The 12,744-nt window shown below is 43.5% G+C and overlaps 1 protein-coding gene across 1 annotated transcript; it reads left to right on the top strand.

Annotated features, from left to right (window-relative positions):
* On the top strand, positions 1-12,413 carry KLHL42 (kelch like family member 42; the record flags this gene model as incomplete). Its single annotated transcript, XM_084205405.1, has 3 exons — positions 1-905; positions 7,640-7,833; positions 11,624-12,413. The coding sequence occupies 3 exons, from the start codon at positions 1-3 to the stop codon at positions 12,073-12,075; spliced, it is 1,551 nt and encodes a 516-aa protein (XP_084061531.1). The 3' UTR covers positions 12,076-12,413.
* Positions 12,414-12,744: the final 331 nt, after the last annotated feature.

Here is a 12,744-nt window from a genome sequence, read left to right as displayed (position 1 = left end):
ATGTCCCTGGCGGAGCGGCGGCGGCGGCGGCAGCAGGAGGAGGAAGAGGAGCGGGAAGGGGAAGCAGGAGATGGGGCCGGTGCCGGGGAGGAGGTGGTGCAGATCCGGCTGGGGGACAAGTGCTACCCGGTGTGCAAGAGGAAGCTGATCGAGCAGAGCGACTATTTCCGAGCGCTCTACCGCTCGGGCATGCGGGAGGCAGGGCAGGGCCAGGAGGAGCAGCTGCTGCGCGGGGGGCTGAGCGCCCTGGGGCTGGAGCTGGTGCTGGACTTCATCAACACGTCCTGCCTGGCCAGGCTGGAGCAGGAGGAGGGCGGCGAGGAGGAGCCGCCGCTGCTGGAGGAGCTGGTGGAGGCCGCGTCCTACCTGCAGGTCACGCCCCTGCTGCGGCTGCTGCTGTCGCAGGTGCGCCTCGGCAACTGCTTCGAGCTGCACCGCCTGGCGCAGGTGTACGGCCTGCAGGACCTGCACGATGCCTGCCTGGACTTCATGGCCGCCCACTACCACCAGGTGCTGCGCAGGCCCGACGCCCGCCCGCACCTCCTGCTGCCCCCGGCGCTGCAGCAGCAGCTGCGGGAGCGGCGCATGAGGGGCACGGCCACCCTCGTGCTGCTCGGGGACTTCATGGGCGCCTGCCCGCCGGGGCTGCCCGCCGGCTGTCACCCCGCGGGGGACGCGCCCTGGGCCATGCTCAGGTACGACGAGGAGGCGCAGCGGTGGCTGCCGCTGGCCAACAACCTGCCCGCCGACCTGGTGAGCGTCCGCGGCTACGGCTCGGCCACGCTGGACAATTACCTGTTCATCGTCGGCGGGTACCGCATCACCAGCCAGGAGATCTCGGCCGCGCACTGCTACAACCCGTGCCTGAACGAGTGGAGCCAGCTGGCCTCGATGAACCAGAAGAGGTAACCTCTGCTCCTCGGGTGCACGCGTGTCCCTGTCTGCTGTTGAGATAGATCCTGTTCACTCACACGGCACTGGCTCAGCCTTAGGGACGCGATGCGGACCTGTCTGTGCTCTGAACCACCAGACAAACCCGATGAGAAAACTCCTTTCCCGCTTTCTTTTTGGTGCATTGTAACGCCAGTGCAGTACGTGACAAGTTTTCCTGCTCTTAGCGGGGATGTACAGGCTATACCAGAGCTGGAGATGGCCAAAACAATTTAGTTGTAGCAGTTGTCCAGTGGTTTGTAGTTTCATAAAAATCTTAATGTTTTGTAGGCCTGCACTTCAGTGAAATACCAGAAAAACGTCAGGAAGATGGTGAGAAATTTCTCACTTGATGAGAATATTTGGATCTGGGAATCATTCATTGTATTGACAGTTTTTCTTTTTTTACCTTTATACTTTTGAACCGTTTATTACACATTGATGTTTTAATTTGCATTCAGAAACAATTGTATAATTTATACTTGAAAGAGTAATAGAGACCCAGCCTTGAGGAAGGCCCAAGAAGAGAGGCCTTCTTCCTGGGAAGGTGTGGCTCCTCTACTTCAACCACACTTTGGAGTTATAAAAACAAAGGCTTTCATTTCACTGAAACAAACTGGCTTTGTTTCTAACATGAACTTCCTCTTTTGTTTCCATTTTAGTTAAAAGTATTTTAAATTTTATCTTTTCTCTCTGAAAAAGAAAGGAGACCAAAATTCACTGTACAATGGAAATCCTCCTCTCTATCCAGTGAATTGAAAGAGCATGCACAGAGGTCCAAGCCACTGGCATAAATGCTTTGTATTTGGGTAGTTAAACTGCAGTCTCTATTCCTGGCTCTATTATTTTGCCACCTAAACCTCCTCAAAACAGGGTTTAGACCTAAAATTAAGTCTTCCCCATTTCACCTTTTTCCCATCCACCCACTTCTTGTATTTTGAGAATTTTACTAAAACAATCACCTCCCTAATCAGTCAAGTCATCACAACTGATCTGAAACCAGTGTTCTCAGTGTTTCTGACTGTTTGGAACGGTGATGGGAAAAGTTTCGTCTGTAAAATGAATGTTGGCTTTTAAGCACTACAAACACCTTTTCTTACAGACCTTTCTTAGAGGCTGAGCCTGTAGCAGAGTTCCCTGAGGTGCCTGGGGAACAGAGATGTTTTAGCTAACTTCATTTGACAGCAGGACCTGTGTGAATGGGGTTGGGAGCACTTGGCCTCGCTAGAAAAGCAGGGTGAGGTCAGCGCACACAGTGTCTCCTATGGAAAGTAACTTCATCACCAAAGTGCCACAGTGATCAAATCACGAGGTTCTGTTTCTGTGATGTCTGTAGCAAGAGAGCTGTTACTGTGTATGTTGGCTCTTCAGTGTGGGTTTTTAAAAAATACCTTTTCAAGGCCCTTTTTGCACCTTACAGTTTGTGTATTCAAACTCTAAATCAGCCTTTTTTCCTCCACACTTTCCCTTTTTTTGTTTTTGCTAGGATTTATAATCGTTATATTTGAAATAAACATGGATATTTTCTCCTGTTACTGTTTTCAATGGCATTGCCACATCAGCTTAATCTTCAAACCCATCCCAGGTGACAGCAAGCTGTTTGTTAGGCTAGAATTTCACACTGGCCATTTACTGCAGAAAGACAGCAGACAAAGGGTTATTTTTGGAATAATCTTCAGTCTTGAATTCCATGGTAGTTATTGCAGGCCAAAAAGTACCCAGTACACCTTCAAAGTAGCAGTGAGGATGTTGTTCCCTGAGTAAGTGGGGGAACTTTTTTTCATGGAAACTCAGCTGACCCCTTCACAGAACACATTTCTGATTTTACCAGCTTCACTGAGTCTCAGCTCTGCAGTCAATTATTACTTTTTCTATCTGACATAACATGTCAGCTCCCTGATAACCTGCTTGGTGCTTTGTGGAGGGAGGGATGGCCTGTGCCCTAGGAGCCAGGTGCAGCACCATTTTTAACATGAGGGGTTTGCATGCTTCATAACCAGTGCTGATGCCTGTCTGCCACACATCTGTGCTGCAGTTAGAGCTGCAGTTGGCCTGGCATTGTATTTTTAGTTTGTTATGCTGTAGTAAAATAAGCAGGATGGTTGCCCAGCCTTCTGCTTAGGAATTACAGCCATGTGACTGTCTGGCAAATGAATTTATGTCAGCTGATATAATTACATCCCATGGATGAAATTCGACATACCTTCAGGGAGGGCTCGAGTTTCCATTGAAGTTGGTTTGGCTTCCAAACAGCAGAGGATCTGCATTTGTCCTGCATCCATTGGTCTTGAGAGAAGGCTGAGGAGTTATGGATGTAATTTTGCTGCTCTACTCTTCATATAAGAGCTTTCTGCCCTAAACAAACCTTTCAAGTTCTATGGTATTTTTACCAGGAATTATTTCCATTGTTGTAATCTCCTCATGCTTAGATGAAATACTCCTAGTTTACTTCTGAGTAGAAGATGAAAGCCACCTGAATGTTTAACATTTGGGTCTTCACTGTTGGCTTTCTTTTTAGGTGTACAGGTCTTATTATATTTAGTTTCAAACTTTTTCACAATAGAAAAGTCCTGTATAATGTTCTTGTGATGGCACCAGGAGCTTCACAGACTGTTGTTCCCAATTTATGCATACCCAAAGGAGCTAAAATAATGTGCTCAGGCTCACCAAGGAAGCCTGTGGCTGAGCATGGAATTTCTCATCGTCTGAGTGCTAAATCCAGTGCTGATCACAAATAGTCCACAACAGATCAGGTTTTCTAGACCTTTTCATTCTAGACATGTTTCTGTACTTGGAATTCTCAAGAGAGAGAATGACCTGAACTTTTTAATAGAAGCAGCTCCATGTTAGTGTTGCCCAAGATCACTTGTGGTCTTTGGAGTCAAGAAGGTAACAAAGTGAATAGGGGACTGTTGCAGTAACGTCCTTGAATACCTTCCAAACATTTTCTGTTTTTTTAAGTGAACACTGTCTGGTGAAATTTACTATTTAAAAATAATATACTCATAGGATTTCTACTGCAATGTGTCAGTTATAGCTGTATATTCATTCCACTTCTGTTTTCCTTCAGAACCTTCCCACTCATGGCAGGTAAATCTTCCAGGCCTGGATGACCCATGCAAGCCCCAGGCTGAAATTATGCACATGGAACATGATTTTTGTGAGCAATCTGTACCTGAACTGCTGCCACTCTGAGGACTCTTACAGGAATGTAGGAGATGATGCTTCTGGGGAATGCTGATTGTTCAGGAGATCTTCTCCTTCCTCATTTTTTACTGCGTGGTTTTTTGTTGTTTTTTTTTTTTTTTTTATTCACTCAAAATTCTTCTGTGCTGGAAGAAAATAGACTTCAAAATTTTTTTAAGTTAGAACCATCCATACCTTACTTACCACAAATGTATCACACATTTCTAAAGCTAAATGTTTGATCAGTGTACTCTGCAAATTCCCACAAGAAATATAAAAAAAGGGAAAAAAGGAACTCATTGGAAATATGTAAAATGCTTTGGAATTGCTCTGTAACTTTGCTTTCATGGTTCCTTGTCACTGTTGTAAGTGCTTTAACTTTAGAATAAAGAGGTCATCTAATTTTTGAGAAATTTTAAGGTTAAATTCATCATTTGTCAGGAAGAAACAATGCTGGTTACTCCAAGGCTCGTGTTCTGCAGCAGGACCTTGGCTACCTTGCAAATAAATACATGTTTAATTTGCTCTTGAAATCCTCCACCAGTGTCGATTCCGACCTATGCTGGAATCTTCCTCCCAGCTCTCTTGTTCCCATGTTTAGCCACCCCTCTAATCAGAGAGTCCTCCCCAGTATCTGGGTTAACTCTTTTTTGATGTACACTGAGATTGTCAATGAACAAAAACAGTGTGTGTCCTTCATAGCCGCTGCCACCTCAGGCTCCTGCAGATACCCCTAGCACAGTGCAGAGCCATGGAGGGTTTTGGGAAGCTGTGGAATGTTCTTGCATGCAGAAAGCCTCTTTGCTCCAGCTCCTTGGCATTGCTGTGTTCTATTTTCCTTCCTTTGTGCACGCAGCGCTTTGCACTTTGTTGAGTGAAGGACGGATTTTGTGTGGTGGCAAAACCCCACAGCTCCCTCTCACTGCTGTTCCAGCTGTTCAATGGGGGCAGCAGAAGACAGCTTGTACCTCAGCTTGTCCCAGCAAGAAGGGACCCTCTAGGCCTGGTTTTTGGAAAGTACCCCTTGATCCCTCGGGTTTAGACAAGTCATGGGTGCGAGTGGAGCCCCATTGTGGTGGAATCTGACTGATTTTGCCCTGCTGTTTCCAGGCTGTAGTCCATGGAACAGTTGTTGGTTGTGGAGAGCTGGCTGCCTGCTCAGTGTTTGCTTTCCTTGTTTCCTGCTGCTCCAACACGTTAAAAGAGACTAAAAATGCACTAAATATTTCCTAATGTGTGCTCTCCATAAAGACACCTGCTGTTACTGGCATGGAAAGGTGAATGGCAGAAGTTTTTCATAACATATTGAGCCATTGTCCAAACTTTCATATGAAGTGTGCTGATGGATATTTGCAGCTACTTTTGAGTAAAATGAACCTTATTGTTAATGAACTCTATGAATCTGAGATACCTCCACTGAATGTCATCCATTTTAACAAGTGTTTGGAAGTGGTTAAATGACTGACACAAAGTTTTGTGGCCTCCTTTTAGAATATTTGAAGCAGTTTGTGTTTCAATAGATAACTTTCCCAGTGGTTTTTCCCCTTGGTTGATTTGTGGAATTTTTTCTCTGTCCTAACTTTTGCAATAGGTATACTGCTTTCAAATAATGTTTTGCAAGTAGTTATCCTCATTTCATACCTGCTTTTGATTGCCATGTTATTCTGGATTCTCTGAAATGGAAAGCATAATTGCTATTGAGGGAATATGAACTGACTGACCTAATCGTAGATGTCAGGGAAGAAAAAAAAGAATAAAAAGCAATTAATTCCTTCAAAGGAGCATTTTAGTTTCCAAAGCTGTATCAGGCTGACAAGAACAAAGCTATTCCATCTGGAAACGAATCCTTTTTCCAAATAGATTTAATAAAAAAAGTTGCAGGGCAGTCTGCAGCTAGGCAGGGTTCATTTTATCCAGACAAAACCCTGCAAAAGTACTTAACAGTAAGTTTTGAATGTTGGATTTCCTGCAGGGTGGTACTCCCTTTGCTGCCCAGCAGGCCAGTGCCGGTCTGAAACATCATTTCAGTTTTACAGACATAACACAGTTCCCTGTTTGGCTTTGTGCTGAGCTGGTGTGCTCCAGGGACTGCCACACATCCAGTTAATTGGGATAGCAATGGTAAAATCTCAGTTGGCTCAGCAGAAGAGAAGGAACAACTTTTCTAGGCAGTGAGACTGTTCCTGGGGAGAGAAAAAGCTCATCCTTTGTTAGACCAGCTTCCCTAGCTGGAAGGAAGAGCAGCATACAAGAGCTCTGTCTTCACATCCTCCAGGTTCTTCCTCCACATCTGCGCCTCTAATACCCACGGACCATTTGTTTCTGTTAGTGTTACCTTCAGGGTGTGAGATAGGAGACTTCTTGTGCTTCAGAATCAGGAAGTTGCCCTTTGCCATATGTGAATTTTTAGAGCATAGTGGAACAGACCCATTCAAAATAAATGACCCATTCAGAGGGCATTGCTCACGGGGTCCAATGTCAATTTTGTTCAGCTATGGGTAGAACATAATTTACATATAGATCTTGCTTCAGAGGATGTATTTAATAGTTTAATGCTGAGTAGGCTACAGAAGATTCTCTCCTCTTTCTTTTGCTGAACAGGATTCAGTGTGTTCCACTGTGGTATTCGCATGCCCTCTGAACAGAGAGAAGCTGTGAGACAAGCAGAGAAGAAGGAAAACACAATTCTTATCTGGCTTGCTGTGCCTGTGTTGTGCTAAAGTAGAATGCAATATGGAGATTGTTTACCCAAAGTGAGGATGTTTTGTTCCCTTGGCCTATCAAGGCCAAGAAGTGTGTGTGTGTGGGACTGTCACAGGACAGTCACGAGAGAATCAGAGATGAGTGCAGTTCTCTGCACTTGTGAGCAAGAGTGAGTGCATGGCAGATTCAGTTTAGATGAAATGTACATAGTATAGTATAATAAAGTAAGTAATTAGCCTGATGATGATGGAGTCAGATGCATCATTCTCTCTCCCTCACCAGCGTCGGAGTCGCCTTTGATTTACAATATTCCACTATAAATTGCTTTTTTGTTAGGGTTATTAAAGAGATTCCTATAGCCTATACAGCCTAAAACAAATATGCATTCATAGGCATCCATCAAGCCTTGTTTGAAAGTTCTGCAATTTTAACTGAAATTATCTTTCTCTGTGTATCCATGTAATGCACTTTTCTCTACCGATGGCACATTGTTGAAAGCCTGATAAAAGTGATCTGTCTTCTGAGCACACTGGTTAACTGAACATCTAGAGATGAACTGGCACCAACTGAAATACAAAATAAAATATTCCTCAGTCTCAGCAGCATCATCAATACCATCCAAACTGTCACTGGTTACTGTCCTGACTAATTGCAGTGTAGTCACAGCATTTTGGCCTGGCAGAAGAGTTCAGATGCTGTAGATCCCTCAAGCGGTGGTGCAGGCTGTGAGTGGTGATGAGTGTGTCAGAGCCTGGGTAGGAAGAACTTTCCTGTGTATTTCTGATGTTCCTCATTTCAGTGCTACAATCTGTTCTTTCAGGTCCAACTTCAAGCTCCTGGCTGTCAGTGGAAAGCTCTATGCCATCGGTGGCCAGTCCCTTTCCAACGTGGAGTGCTACAACCCGGAGAATGACTGGTGGAATTTTGTGGCCTCCATGCCAAACCCTCTTGCAGAATTCTCAGCTTGTGAATGCAAGGGCAAGATCTACGTTATTGGAGGATACACTGCACGAGGTAACAAGTTAGCTGTTTCTTCTTGTTGCTTTTTATCTGGTTGTTTCCAAGGCCCAGATAATTTTCTGCTGCTTTTCAGGAAAGGTTTTGGAGGCTGCGTAATGCTGATTAAAACACAAAGAAATAAATTGCTGGTAGAAAATTGTTGGTGAAATAAAACAAAACAATAGCTCTATCAGAAAAGAATCGCTTTGTTTTTTTTTTTTTTTTTCAGAGCCTGTGTAGACCTGGGGCTCTGTTACTTGCAGAGAACAAACTGATGGGTACTTCAGCATCCAGCTTAGCCACTACCCCTTTTCTTAGATTTTGATCACGCAGTAGAGAGAGGTCTCAACAGATATACTTTGTTTGCTTTTTAAATACCTGGCTTAGATTGTCAGAAGGAAAAATTCATAGAAAATATCTGCCTGCCTTAGTATTTCTCATGTATTAGTAGCTGTCATGGTCTTTTCACTACAGTATTTCAGTGTTTCACAGGCAAATTCAAGTTATACCTTAATAACAGAATAGAACAATCAAAAGCAGAAGCAAGAACCAACACTTTCAGCTTACTTAATTTCTGTACCAAATTTTCTGTGGGCACTGTACAGAGGGGAGGATTTAAAGTTTCATTCTCTTCTGACAATTACTTTTCTTTTATCCAGTGGGTAAATAAGTTCAGTTTAAAAAAAGCTCCCATTTGTTCATTCCTTAGGTACATAGTGCTATTTTTTGGGAGGAAGACATTTTCTCAGAGTTTTGGAAGTCAATTTTTTAAACATGTCAAATGTTCAGTATTTACCAGGATTTCATAAATTTGAATTTGGCCTTTGCCCACTTCAGTTGACCACAGCAGTTTTAAGGCTTTCTTTCCAAGCAGAGAATGAATTTAGAAGACAGATCAGCTTTTACAGAGAGTACTGCAGTCAAAACTAATCTGATGTAAGAACAAGCTTCTAATGTCTGAGCAGATTTGAGCCTCTGAATCATTTTAAAGTTTATAAAAGACACATTGCCACCCCTTAAGATCCTTCTGGTAGTGAAAACCCTCAAACACATTTTGTCCAGGCCATTCTGACCCAGAGCCTCGTGGCTTCTGTGAGGAAAATGTGCCTGTGTCTATATGGAGAGCTGTGCTGTGCTGTGCTGTGCTGTGCTGTGCTGTGCTGTGCTGTGCTGTGTGTGCTGCAGTCCCAATCCTCTGGTCACCCCCACTACAGGATCTGCTGGGGCCACTCTGCTCCCTCATGTCCAGCACTGGGACTCTGAGATGTCTGGCATGAAACACTTGCTGTGCTGAGAAGTCAGATCCAAAGGGAACATCCTGTGAGACAAGAGAACGAGGAGAAGGGATTGAAACAGGTTAATGGGAAGTCTTGTCTCTAGAGACCAGGGTTAGGGGTTTGGCATTTTTATCTAGAGAGAGAGAAAAAAGAGGTGAGATGAAAAACCTCTGATTTGGTTAAGAGTGCTACACAATTACAGGAGGACCACTTCTCCTACACCCTCTGCACTCTGCAAGTTCCTTTTCTGATACTTATGCTGTGCTTTCATCAGGCTGCCTTGTCCTGGTGTCATGAAGAGGAAGATCAGCACATTGCTGATGCAGATCCCATTCCTTTAAAACTCCTGAACAAGGCATGTGCAGTCAGGATTGCAGGATCCCTGTGTCAGGCTCCTGACTCAGTACTTGCTGCCTGAGGGAGAGTTGTGAGTTACCTCTGGCTCCCTCCACACTCCAGGGGATTGCTGCTGCCCTTGAAACCTCTGTGCCAGGTCTTTTCCTAAAAGCCTTTTTCAATGGAAATCGAGAAGTAAAACAACAGGAAGTTTTCAGCAGTGATAACTAGCATATTTAGGCTTCTGTATAAATCCAGGATCACTCAGGACAACAAACACCTGTGCTTGCTATAAATATTTTCCTGAACAAGGGTCTAGAATCAGTTTTTCTGTGACTTCTTGGTTGCAGACTTAGACACTAGAATTGCCACAGTTACACTGGTGATTTTCCTTCTGAAGTATGCCAATGTCAGAAAGTGTTAAGACCTAAAGATATGACAAACACTAAGGTTTATATGCTGGCTTGCTACCTTTACTACATAATACACATGCAGCAATTAATGTTTTTTGGAGGATGTTATTTTTAGTAATTTTTGGTATTTTTGCATATACCTCAGTTTGTGGGCTGTTTTTTAAATTTGTGTAGAGCTTTCTCCTGAGACTGCACTTTTCAAAAGATGGCAAGATCTGGAATTTCCCACTGTAAATTATAATGACACTTCTTGAATAAAGTTCTTCTCTCGAGTTTGCAGCTCTCACTTCTGAACTTAGATCCTAATAGAAATTCCATGTCATGCACTGTAGTGTTCATATTTTGTATTATGGGGTTTGTTTTGGGGTTTTTTTGTTGTTTCAGTGGATATAAAAGACCCAGGCTGTGGACTGAGCATGTGAGAGCCATGTTGCAATGGACTTCTATTTCATATACCTCCTCTCAAATAGCACATTTTCCAAGTTTACTGCTATAGATAGTCGTAAAACTTAATTGGGACTTCTCCTCCCCTTTATGAGTCAGAGAATGATAGGTTGTTTGTAGATAAAGGTCATCTATATGTAGAGCTGTAGTTTCACAGAGCACTGCCATGAAAATAATCAGGGTGCAAATGCTGGATGGAGCAGCACCTCCCTGATCATGCCACTGATGCACTTCATTCACGACAGTCCAGTTATATTTCTGGCTATTTATACCTGTGCCCTTACAGAACCTGTCAGTATGTCCCTGTCTGCTCTTCCCCCTGGGAGCTCATCTGGAAGTCATCATGCAGGACAGACTGGTACTGTGGAGGAGATTTAATAAAAGACCTGTCTAGAGTCTGCAAACCTGTTCCTGCTTGTCACTTGAGGTTGGATTTGAGCTCAGGTCTCCAGAGACTGGAACTGAATTTACGGAGTCGTGTGCATTCTGTGATAATTTAGTGAAGCCTTGGGCACAGCCAGGGTCTTCACTGCACCATAAATCAGGGTGGCATTGTAACAGTTTTGTGGAATAACAACACCATTGCAAACATATGCACCCACTGAGTTGTGAATTGTGGAGATTATTTCAGCTTCTTTCTGAGCCTCTGCCTAATGGCAAAGATTCCTGGTTCTTAGATGGTTTTGACAATGTGTGTTTCTCTCTTTATAAGGTGCTCTTAGGTCATCCAGACCACTTGCTGAAATGTAACCAGCTTTACAAATTTTATTCCATAAAACTTTGGAACTGAAATGCGAACTAATGAAACATTAAAAGTAATGAAACATGAAAATGTAACTGAAACATGGACTGAAATGCAAAGTATCAGAGTTAAGCTTGGATGATAAATCATCACTTGGCAGCCATTAATGAAGTGTACTCTCTTCATGATAGTTTGATTCATCTGTGACCACTTCTGGAGACGAGAATATTGCTCCATTTCCCTCTTTGTAAAAAAGTACTTATGTATCAATCAGAGACAAAATTAAAAGCATAAGCTGAAAGGTAGGGATTAGATTCTGCTAAAATCTGTGGGCTCAGACAATTTACATCATGTAATGTGCCAGAAGTAGCATCATTTTTTCCCTCTGTGCCAAGGACCAGAACGTTCAAAGTGTCTTGTCAAGGGCAAAGAGCTACAGTTGTCAGTGATCACCATTTCTCCCCTGGCTTGCCCTGCAAATGTGTGAGCCATCTGCAGGAAAGGCTGGGACGCTTTGTAGGAAAGAAAAACGCTCCCCCACGAGTGCCTTGTGACAGAATTACCGATTTGTGAATGTCTCCTCTCTGTTTCAGGCAGGAACATGAGCATCCTGCAGTACTGTCCCACTTCTGATTCCTGGACCAACTTGGAGCTGTGCGACGTGCACGTGCGCAAGCAGCAGATGCTGTCTGTGGAGGAGACCATCTACCTGGTGGGGGGCTGCATCCTCGAGCCCGGACCAAGCCACAGGTCCAGCCCCAGTGAGGACGTGCTGACCGTGCAGTCCTACAACATTGCCACCAAAGAGTGGCTCTACCTCAATGAGAACTCATCCAAATCCGGCCTTAACTTGACTTGCACGCTCCACAACGATGGAGTCTATATCTTGAGTAGGAATATTACTCTGTCTTCCAGCTTGGAGCAGCGTCTCTTCTTAAAGTACAACATCTTCACGGACACTTGGGAGACTCTGGGGCGCTTCCCAGCCTTTGGACAGAACATTCTGATCTGTTCGATGTATTTGCCTGATGGGAGAAAAGTGTAACAGCACGAGGGTTTTCTTTTCAGGTCATTACTGGTTCTTTGAGGAAATATTGCTGCCTCTGAATAATTCCATTTTCAGAATTTAATCTGGTTGCACAATGCAAACATAAAATACTGATTCTGTTCTCTAAAAAGGTTTCAGAATTCAGTATGAAGAGAAATGCTTCCAGAAACAGTTTTAAGATGCGGATTTGAAAATTTTACTAGTTGGGATTAAAATTTCACCAGGTATTGTTTTCAATTTCAACGTAAAATTATTGTGTTGGCAACTGATACAGGAGTTCCAAAGGCAAAACTGATCAGTCTGGTTTTATTCTTCGTTTTAGTAGACAGTGTAGAACAAAACATATACATTTTAAAAGTGGAAATAATTCAATAAAATAAATAATTAATATAATCAAAATCACAACAGGATTTATTTCTTTCAAAGTACAGTTTTTACTCAAGCAATGTTCTGTCAAATGCACACTGTTTCAGGTTGTTTATACTATCCCATTTCTATCTCTTCCATGGCAGCAAGTGAGATTCTCAAAGGTGCCAGCAATTGTGGTCCCATCAAGAACTTTCTCTAAATTATTTGTAGTGTAATGCTTTGCCAGGGACTGGTAGGAATTACCTAGAGGCTGCAGTTGCTGATTCTTGCTACTATTAAGATAGAGGTAAAAAGGCT

This window comes from Fringilla coelebs (assembly GCF_963513975.1).
Source record: "Fringilla coelebs genome assembly, chromosome: 5".
Lineage (NCBI taxonomy): Eukaryota > Metazoa > Chordata > Aves > Passeriformes > Fringillidae > Fringilla > Fringilla coelebs.
Note: the sequence above shows the minus strand (reverse complement) of the source record. Positions and strands in the feature narration are given on the sequence as shown.